Source organism: Thermobia domestica, chromosome 14, assembly GCF_964235325.1.
Source record: "Thermobia domestica chromosome 14, izTheDome1.hap1.1, whole genome shotgun sequence".
In the NCBI taxonomy this organism is placed as follows: Eukaryota; Metazoa; Arthropoda; class Insecta; order Zygentoma; family Lepismatidae; genus Thermobia; species Thermobia domestica.
In genome coordinates, this window is record NC_137467.1 from 176995032 (window position 1) to 177006223 (window position 11192).

Below are 11192 nucleotides of genomic sequence, written 5' to 3' on the forward strand. Positions count from 1 at the left end.
AACAAAATTACCATTTTAAAGACGTGGAGTCTTGTTTCATGACTTTAGGCACTGCAACGCAGAATAGTATAGAGGGCAGACAATTTTCGAAGGACTCGGTGTTTAATGTCCCTGATATGAAGACCAAAAGTAAGGCCTCGATCTAAGATAACTCCTAAGTATTTAGCATGCAGACGGTGTGGAACTTCAATGTTGTCATAATATAAACGATGGATGGCTCTGCTGCGTCTTTTGCTATAACAGACTGCAACGCTCTTATCCGCGTTGATTTTTAGGCGCCAGGTGGTAGCCCAACGTTGAAAGACATTGAGTTGCCGCTGCATGTAGTGGTAGGAAAGACGAAGATTGCTGCTGTTTGTGAAGAAAGCAGTGTCATCGGCGTATGTTGCAGGAAAACAGTGTGGCACAATGGGTAAGTCTGCGGTGTATAAGGTGTAAAGCAGAGGCGAAAGAACTTGGCCTGTCCCACAGAGACGTGGAAAAAGTGATGAAAGAGGTATGAAGTGAGGAGTTTGAGATAAGATTAAGGGGAAGCCTTGTAAGCGAAGTTTATAAATGAGGCCTGGTAACCACACTTTATCAAACGCCTTCGAGATATCAAGGTATACACCCACAACATATTTTCGTCGATTAAAAGAGGTAGTCAGGTGGTCGACTACCCTCACTAATTGGCTTGTTGTGCTGTGGCTAGCACGAAAACCAAATTGATGGCTGGGGAGTATATCAAAAGTGGTGACGTGCTTATGAAGGCGGACAAGAAGCACTCGTTCGAAGAGTTTGCTCACATGAGATAACAGGCTAATTGGTCTATAGTTTTCTGCGAGAGTCGGATTTTTACCTGGTTTAGGGAGAAGAATGACTTTTGCTTCTTTCCAAGCACGGGGAAAGAAGCAAACCTGAAGGATGCCTGTAAATAAAGCAGCAAGATACAGAAGTAGCTTCCGTGTCCCATGTTTCAGTAGTTCCGGGCGGGTTTGATCAACTCCAGGCGCTTTGTTGTTGGGCAAGTGACAGATCTGACGCTCAACTTCCCTTGGTGTTACGACCGCAGGTAAAGGAAGTATTGGTTGAAAATAGAGCATGCGCATAGTGGCCCGAACTTCCTGCTGAATGTGAGGAACGACAGGAGTCGCATTAGGTGAACTGGCGCTCTAGAGATGCAGCAAATAAGTCTGCTTGCCCTTGGTCGTCATGTATGACTCCATGCGGACCTTGCAGTATTTGAGTGAGACTAGAAGTCTCCCGGCGCTGGAAAAGGCGGGAATACTGCCAAATTTTATTGTCATTAAGTGTGATCCCACGAAAAAGTGTCTCCCAGTACTGCTCGGTTTGTCGTCGAGTGATGGTCTTTATTTTGCGGCTTAAGGTGTTCCATAGCGTTTTGTAGAGTGGATGTCTGGTGCGCTGCCAAGTACTTCGAGCCCAGCGTTTGAGATGGATATAAAGACGAAGTAATGGAGAGTCACAGTGTGGAGCGGACTGCGAGTCAGGAATTATTGATGTGCTGAGGGAGTAAGCCGTACGTAGAGCAAGTGTGAGATGGGCGACCGCTTGATCAATTTCCGCAGGAGAATTCGGACGAGCTGCTATGTCGAGAAAAGAATTTAATTCCTGCTTATAGACATCCCAGTTCCTAGTTCGGGAGATACGAGCGGGTGCAGGACGGGAGATATGACGATGCGAAATTTTGAAAAGGACCGGATCATGATCTGATTCCAGTGCTGAGATCACGTAAGAACGTGTAGCTAAGGTGGTATCTTTGCTTAGAACTATGTCCAGCACATCCGGTTCTCCACCTGCTTTAGGATGGTGAGTTGGATCAGGTGGCCCATAGGCGATGAATGGAGATGTGTGCAGATACCGGTGTAATATTCGTCCGTTTTCGTTGGAACATCTGGAGTGCCATTCCCCATGTTTTGCATTGAAGTCCCCTGCCAATATGATTTTGGGGCCCAAAGTCTAGATGGCGTCGAAATCATTGGGGTCTAAGTCATGTGTTGGAGAACGGTAGCCCGTAGCCAATATGAGAGGAATCCCGGGGAGGAAGACTTCTATAGCAAGAGCTTCTAGTGTGTGTAACGGGGGTAAAAGGAGTTGTCTAGCCTTGAAACTTCGTTTCAGGGCAATCAGTAATCCTCCTTTCCGTCGTTGAACTCGATCGAGGCGAAATAATTGGTAGTTGGGCAGTCTCCAGTGTGTAACCTGGGCAGTGAAGTGAGTTTCCTGTATAGGCATGATATCTACCTGATGTTCAGCTAGAAAACGAATTAGGAGACGCTTCTGGTCGGTAAGACCATCTGCATTCCAGGTGACAACAGTTATAGTGTGATGAATGAGTGGTTGGTTAGAAGCAGCCATCAGCAATCATGTCAGCGAATGTCTCTATGACGACAGCAGCCTTAGACGCAGGATCCGTGGCTTCCCGAAGTCTAGTAAATCCCTTCTTGAGATGAGAGATAATGCGGCCAAAGTTGAAGGTTTTGATGTAAGTGAGGAGTGAGTGGAGATTAAAGTCATTAACGGATGGTGTAGACGCACTATCTGGTGTGCTGGTTGTAGAGGGAGCACCCTAATTTGGTGGTGGAGGACTGTCGCTGCGAGGTACCTTATCGTCCACTGAATATGATACAGTAGGACCGGAGCTGCGGCTAGGAGGAGTTGATTTCTTGAGAGCACCTGAGTAGGAGCGAAAGACGGGACAACCGCGATAATTGGCTGCATGGTCCCCTCCGCAGTTTGCACAGGTTGCTGGCGTGGATGCATCTGGTTTGGCACAGGCTTTTGTAAAATGACTTTTCCCACACTTGACACACTTAGGTTGAGCTTTGCAAGTGTCTTGTGAATGACCAAGGCGTTGGCACCGGTAACACTGCAGAACACTCGGCGGCCGATACGGCTCAAGTGTAACTCTATAATGAAGCAATGCTGATATTTTGTAGATCTCTTGTATATTTGGAGTTTTCTCGAGAGAGATGAGAAAAAGGGGCAAGAGAACCCTATCTCCACCATTGGGGCCCCGACGAGACATTTGATGAATCGTGTGTGGTTTAAAGCCTAAGGTGAATAGTTCAGACTGAAGGTCAACGACGTCTGTAATGGACATGGGGAGCCCTGTTAGTTACAAAGGTAGTCACTGTGCATTATATGTCGGGAAAAGATGCGGAAGATGATCATGCAAATGATAGTCCTCGAGCAGGGTAAGGTCCGGATGATCAGGAGGAAGTGTGTAACAGTATAGTGTAAAGAGGAGATTTAACGGTGTGTGATAATAACTAGAGCGACGTGGATGGAGTGCGATGTAGCGCATAGTCTCAAGAAGAAGAGGCTGATGATTAGCGTAACGTCCAGCAATAAACTTGAGGCGGAGTGCTTCAAGGTGAAATTTGAGAATCGGGAAGGAGATGCGAGAGTACAGGTCACGAGTAGGGCTAGGAAGATATATTCGAAAGGCAATACGGAATGCATGTCGTTCGAAAATGTCCAGTTGTTTATAGTAGGAGAGTGGAGCGGAGATCCATGCAGGAAAGCCATAGGTGAGTACTGGGCGAAGGAACGCTTTGTAAGTATTCAGTACAAGATGTGCAGATGGTCCCCAGGTATTACCGGTGAGGCGTTTCAACAGGTTTAGTCTATTTGTGACTTTGGTCTTGAGAGATTTGAGATGAGGTGTCCAAGTGAGATGATGATCGAAAACTATTCCAAGATATGTTACTGTTTTGGAAGGCTGAATGGGGGTAACGTTAACTGTTAAGGAAAGCAAAGATGGATTTCGATGAACTTTGGATCGTTGTCGAGGCGGTATGAAAATGATACTTTGAGTTTTACCGGCATTGATTGTCAGATTCCACTTGCGACACCAGCGTGTGAAGCGATTAATAGCTTCCTGAAGAGATATATTGATCTGTTGGATGGTTCGGCAGAGAGCGAGAAAAGCTGTATCGTCTGCATACTGAAACAGGTGAATATTCGGAGGCAAGTCTGGAAAATCGGCCACAAAAAGAATATACAGCAGAGGCGATAATGCTGACCCTTGTGGTACACCACACAGGAGGAAAATAGGGTGAGAGAGTGCATCATTGATAGCTATATACGACAGACGGCAGGTGAGAAAATGGTAGATGAGACGGATATATGTAACAGGGAGTTTCAGCTGGATAAGTTTGTAGATTAGAGCTATATGCCAGATTTTATCAAATGCTTTCTCTAAATCAAATAGAATGAGACAAGATGGGTAAACAGAGTTATAGTGGTTGGTAATGAGTGTAGTAAGACGAAGTAATTGGTCATTTATGGAGTACGAAGGACGGAATCCCGCCTGATGAGTGGGGATTATGTTTCGAGAGGCTAAGTATGGATGTAGACGTTTAACAAGAATCCTTTCAAAAATCTTACTGAAGGTTGATGTTAACTGTATTGGTCTGTAGGATGAAATATCAGACGGCGGTTTATTCGGCTTGGGAAACATAAGAGTTTTGGAGACTTTCCAGTCTAGCGGATAAAAGCCAGTGAGAAGTATGAAGGTGTAGATCAATGAAAGAAGAGTGAGTAGGGAATGGGGACTTTCTTTTACATGGCGGTAGGTAATACCATCAAGACCTGGAGCGGTATTGCGTTTCCGCTGAACAACAGAAGTAATCTCCTCTACTGTAATGGGAGTGGTGAGTGCGTGAGTAGGTAGTGTATGAGTATCAGCAGGTTGGAGATGTGGAGACTGAGTATTAACCGTATCGGCAGGATGAGGGCGAATGGTAGAACCTGATGCTGGTGGTGTAAAGATAGATTGAAGATGAGAAGCGAAAGCGTTGGCTTTGGCTTGATCAGAATGGGCAGGTGTATTATTGATAAGAATTGGATAAGGTGTCTTAGTGAACTTGCCACATAGTGCATTAAAACGTTTCCAGTATAACGTGGGATGGCTGTGTCAGCAAGGTGATTACATGTCTTAATCCATTGACGTTTCTTGTAGGCGGTAATGTAATTGCGAACGGATCGTTGGAGTTGGTGATGAAGACGTAACGTAGCAGGATTTTTAGTGTGAAGATATTCCCGATAGCATTGGCGTGAACGACGTACCATAGCAAGGTATTGAGGTGGTAATTTAGGCCGAAAAGGTATGGACTCAGTTTGTGGAATGTAAAGTGTGGAGGCCTGTTGAATAGCGGTGGTTATAGTATCAACCTGGGTAGTAAGTTCGTCGGAAGTGGTAAGTGAGTGATATGGTGGCGAGTGAGCAAGACCAGTATGGTAAGTAAGTTTAATTGGAGCGTGATCACTGCCAAGCAAGTCCAGGACTGTAACTGTGCATTGCGTAACTATCGTATTGGAAGTGATTGCTACATCGGGTGTAGTATTAGAAGCTGGGCGAGTTGGTAAAGGTAAATCAAGTAAAACACCTGTGGTGTTGGTCAATATGAAATCTTCAAAGTGTGTACGTTCCTGATCAGTGCGACTGTGCATATTAATATCTGCGAGAATGATGAAATGTCTATAGGTGTTGGAGATATGGGAGAAGAAATCGTATGGTATGGGTACGCCGGGCAAGTAGTACAAGTAACAAGAGTGATAGTAATAGATTTAAAGTAGAGAGTAGCAATAACATATTCAGGAATGTTTAGTACAGGACTAGTATGTTGTCTGAAAGGAAGATGATGCTGGAAACCTATGGCCGCTCCGCCGTTTGCCGTAACGCAGGTAAAAGGTTATCATGTCGTAGTAAAGTGAAATTTGGAATTCTACACTGTATGGATGGAGTGAGGAAAGTTTCGTTCAAGAGAAATGCGGTGATATGTTCTTCAAGTAAAAGTGCCTGGAAAAGGATTTTGTTTTTTTTGGAAGAGAGCGGATATTCAATAACAGAAAACCTAAATCCATGATTAGCAAAACGTTACACTGGTGTTTCAAGTGCAGTAGTGTGAATATGAACAAAATTGTTAGAGTATGTGGCATAAAGAGCTACATTAAAGGTCGATCTGGCGGCTAGAGTGAGCTGTTGAAGGATGTGTGGACGATGAAAAGGATGCATGTTTTGCAATGCAAGGGTGATAAATTCTAGCAATTTTCCAACGGTAACTGGATCATTGACTGTAATTTCGGTGTTGGTGGAAGTAAACTGAGTGCGTAACGGAACTACGAGCTCTGGATGTGCTTCGTCGGGTGATGGTTTGCGTTTACATTTATAACTGTAGGCTGGATGGCGTTCTGTGCAAGTGGAGCATTGAGGTGGAAGCTGCATGTTTGGACAAGCTCGAGTGAGATGCGGTCCAGAGCAATACCCACAAACTGTGGTGTTTGTGCAATTTACTGTTGCATGACTGTTGTATGTCTGGCACTTTTCGCAACGGAGTGGTAGAGGCGGTGAAGATCGATAAGGCTCAACTCTATGTTTCCGTCTGTAAATGAATGCCCCATGAGTGAGTAGAGAGTCAATAGTATCCTGAGACATAGTTAGCACTCGTACAATATAAGTGGGGCCAGTATTGTTACGGATCCGAATTACTCTGTCAATGGTGTGCCCTTCTTGTTGTAACTCCTCTAGTATTTCTTCGTCAGAATACGAGGGATCAACTCCTCGGATGACCACAGATAGCAGCGGTGGACGTTTAGGTGGAATAGCTTGCTTACGGCGAGCGGTGTTCAGAGAAACCAGGGTGGAATTTTTGCCGAATATCTCAAACGATGCCTTATTACGAACGGTAGTTAGAAAACTGGCATCGGTGGATTTGAAAATGAAGCCGTTGCGTGTTTTGACAACTTCTGTAATGGGAATACTGGGAAGGTATTTACGTAGCTGGAGAATGATGAACTTTTCGTTAGTGAACTTGGCGTCAAAGTTTTGAAGTAAGAAGCAATGAAGTGGTGAAGAAGCAGGATCAGATGACGATGATGGCCGGCGAGCAGTTGTAACTTCGGCTTCCATGTCGGATGAAGTGTTATCGACATGGTGTTTCTTAGCGGGAGGCGAGTTCTTGACCCTATCAGAATATCTAGCTTGGCTCCGTGGAGACCTGGATCGAGATCTGTTAGAAGCGGTTGAAACAGTAGAGGCAGTCGAGTGTTCTTAAGCTCGTCGGTGTCTTTCAACATAGTCCTTCCGCTTCTCCACCTTCGTGGAAGGAGCAGATGGGCTAGCGAAGACTGGCGGTAATCCTACATGGCGACATTCCAGAGGTGGTCCACTGACTGATCCTGGCTCGGTCATCGTAAAGGCCAATTGCTGGCAGAAGCCTTCGCTGTTCTGTATGTAACCGTGTGTAATGAGAATGACAATGAAGAAGTGTATTGATGTTCAGGCTCCGTTCGGATAGTGGTCCAGGGGGAGCAGGTCCCCTGCGTCGATCTGTAGAACCGGCCTGCCCTTGGCTTGATCAGTCTGACAGACGGTTCGCACAAAAGAGACAGAGAAAGAGCTCAGGAGCAGCAAAACTCGTCACTATTCTCTTAGTGGCACTTCAGAGCAAAGCTCTGGGAAAGTATGATGTCTAGTATCGTTTTTTTTCAATGCTAGCCAAGGCTAGCTACCTTTTATAGGGTTACGCCCTGTTTTAGGGAAGTGGTGTGGGAAGACTTAGGTTTCAAGGTCTATCGACGGTCTAAGTGCTGTATTATATCTTTATTCATTTAATTGCTGGACTTAAGGAACTTTGCGTTCCCTAACATTTGGCGTGGATAAGGAATGATCACAATTGACAAACAGTTAATACAGTGATACAGATTAATACATACAGTCAAGCAGTTGTTAGGAATTGCAGAAAAAAAATAATAATAAAAAGAATGAAAATGATGTTTTCAGTATATAGGATAGTCACGGAGAAACATACATAATAAGAAACATAATATGAAACATCTAGAACAGGTGAAAAGAGACAAATTTGAAATAAAGACAATTAGAGAAAATATATATCTTAATATATGAGTCTGTAATTATTTGTTGATGGGAGTGAAGGATGAAGTGAGATGCGATGCACAGGACAACACAAAGGATGTAATGTTAGCAGACGAATGCGGTTATCTTCTTGCCTAGGGGGACTCTAGGCTATGATGAAAGACGTTGGGAACCCAAGTTAGTAGACAGAGGAAATCACTGTGCATGAAATGATGGGAATATGAGAGGACGATGAACATGAGTGATGTAATCATTGATAAGCAAAAGTGAGGGATCATCGGGTGGAAGTGTGTAATGATATAGTGTGAAAAGAAGGGATAAGGGAGTGTGTACATATCGTGAAGGTGTGGTATGTAATGTTAAATATTGCATTGTGTCAAAGAGAAGGGGATGATGAGCTTGAAAGCGGCTACGGATGTAGGAGAGTCGGAGAATTTCAAGGTAATATTGCAACGTTGGGAATGAGATACGGGAATAGAGATCACGTGTTGGGCTAGGCAATACTATACGAAAAGCTATCCGGAAGGCGTGTCATTCAAGGACAAGTAGTTTATTGTAGAATGTGTCGGAAGCAGCGATCCAGGCTGTGAAGCCATAAGTTAAGGTAGGACGCAGAAAAAACCTTGTAGGTGTTTAAGACAGTAGAAGGTGTTAGACCCAAAGTCTTACCCACTAGACGTTTAAGCAAGTTTAGTCTATTGTAAGCCTTTGTCGTTATCGTTTTAAGATGGTGCATCCATGTAAGGTGACTGTCAAAAGTGATGCCTAAATAGGTTACTGTCCTGGTAGCTTGCAACGGAACATGGTCAACATGTAAGGAGAGACAACGGCGATTTCTGCGTACTTTAGATGTTTTCTTCTTCGGGATGAAAACGATGGCTTGTGTCTTTGTAGCATTAATTTTAAATTTCCAGTGTTGACACCAGCGGCAAAAGTTATCTATGGCGGTTTGTAGGATGCCGTTAATATGTTGAATGGATGTGCCTAATGCGAGGAAAGCGGTGTCGTCTGCATACTGGAAGGCATGAACGAAATTTGGAAGGCGTGGCATATCAGCTACAAATAGGATGTACAATAGAGGTGAGAGAGCGGAACCTTGAGGGACTCCTGAGAGTAAGAAGATCGGATGCGATAGGCAATTTCGGATGGCGACGTATGTAAGACGGCCGGAGAGAAAGTTAAAGATGAGACTATGTAGGCGGTAGGTAGCTGAAGTCTAATAAGCTTATAAATAAGTCCAATATGCCACACTTTATCAAATGCTTTTTCCAAGACGAAGAGGACGAGGCATGATGGATGCACTGAATTATAGTGTGTACTAATTAGGCTTGTGAGGCGTAAGACTTGGTCATTTATAGAAAATGAAGGGCGGAAACCCGCTTGGCTGAGAGGTAGGATGTTTCTGTCTAAGAGATAGTTATGGAGGCGTTTAACAAGAATGCGCTCAAGAATTTTGCTAAAGGTTGTTGTGAGTTGAATCGGCCTGTAAGAAGATAGTTCATGAGGTGGTTTGTGTGGTTTCGGAAACATGAGCGTTTTTGAAGTCTTCCAAGGCATAGGGAAGTATCCAGTGCGCAGAATGAAAGTGAAAACGTTTGCAAGAAGATGTAGTAGTGCAAAAGGACATTCCCGGATCTGGCGATACGTTATATTATCGAGACCTGGTGCTGTATTTCGTTTATATCGTATGGTATCGGTGATCTCCGTGACGGTGATGGGTGCGGTAACAGGTTGATTGGGATTGAGAATATGCAGATGACTAGGCTGTAAGAATGGAGTTGATGGGTTTACCCGATCAGCAATGTGTGGCCGTTCCTCAGAAGGGGGGGAGTGAAAATTGTCTGGAGGTGATCGGCAAAAGCATTTGCTGTGTCTGTGTCTGTAGGAGCAGCGGAGTTTCCAATCAGTATGAGGTATGGAGTGCTACTGGACTTGCCGCATAAAGCATTGAACCTTTTCCAGTACTTTGTTGGATGACTGGTGTTTGATAGGTTATTGCAGGTTTTAACCCAGCATCTGAGTTTGTACGCTTTGATGTAGTTGTGCACTGTACGTTGCATTTGTTTATGATGATGTAAAGCTTCAGGGTTTCCGGTACGAAGGTAATCTCGGAAAAGTTTGCGGGAGCGGGATATCATAGTCACATAGTGTGGTGGTAGACGTGGTTGGTATGGAATGCTTTTACTAGTTGGGATAGAGAGTTTACTGGCATCCTGGATGGTAGTTGTAATAGTATCCATTGTAGCGTAAAGTTCATCTTCAGTAGTGGGTGATGTCAGGTGTGCTTTATGTTGAGTCAGATAGCTGCGATAATGAGTCCAGTTTGCTTTGTCGAAGCGGTAACATAGGCGAGAAGGCAATTGCGAGCGAGGTGATGCAGTGGCTTGTAACTGAAGGGTAAATTGAACAGGAGCGTGATCGCTACCTATTGTATCGAGAACAGTGATGAGACTATGGGTGGAAATATTTGCTGAGGTGATGACAATGTCCGGTGTTGTGTTGGAAATGGGCCGAGTAGGCTTTGGGAGTGGATGTATGATCCCAGTTGTGTGCGTAGTTATAAACGTTTCGAAATTCATACGATCTAGTTGGGAGCGACTGTGCAGATTAAAATCGGCCATGATAATATAGTGACGGTAAGTGTTTGAAATATATTGAACAAACTGAGTCGTAGGAGAGTGACCAGGACGTACGTAAATGGTTGCAAATGTGATGCTGAGAGATTTGAAGTATAGAGTGCTGATGAGATGTTCAGGTAACATATTGATGGGACAATCGTGCTGACGATAGGGGAGATGCGGAGAGAAACCAATCGCTACGCCTCCATTCGCTCGTTGTGCTGGAAGGTGACTGTCTGCCCTAAGAATGGTGTAGCCAGGTATGCGACATGGAGTTCTCTTTGTCAAAAATGTTTCGTTTAACAGAAAAACTGTGATATGTTCCTCCAGAAGTAGAGTTTCAAACAGGAGTTTATTAGTAGAGAATGATCTGATATTCAAGTACAGAAAGTTTAAAGCCATAATGTAAGGGTGATTATCCGAGCTGAGTGTTTGGAGATGCATGAAAGTGTACTGTATTACCAGAATAAGTAGCTGTGAAATTGATATGAAATGTTGATTTAGCTGCTAGAGTAATTTGCTGTAGAATGTGTGGCCGTATGAAAGGGTGAATATTTTGGAGTGCCAGAGTAAAAAATGTGAGCAGTTGGTTTAAGGTGACAGGAGCGTCAGTAGCAGGCGGAGTTGAAGGGGCGGCAGGTGCTGTACGGAGTGGTACAACAAGTTCAGGATGGGCTGGTGTTGGTTCCGGC

The 11192-nt window shown here is 44.3% G+C and overlaps 1 protein-coding gene across 1 annotated transcript; it reads right to left on the reverse strand.

The window, feature by feature from the left end:
• Positions 1-9669: 9669 nt before the first annotated feature.
• Positions 9670-10902, reverse strand: LOC145670121 (uncharacterized). Its single transcript, XM_081738490.1, has one exon. It carries the CDS (start codon positions 10900-10902, stop codon positions 9670-9672), a length of 1233 nt encoding a protein of 410 aa, XP_081594616.1.
• Between the last annotated feature and the right edge of the window lie 290 nt (positions 10903-11192).

Coding starts and splice junctions, on each gene's coding strand:
- LOC145670121 (XM_081738490.1), bottom strand. CDS start 10,902: ATGGCTTTAAACTTTCTGTACTTGAATATCAGATCATTCTCTACTAAT.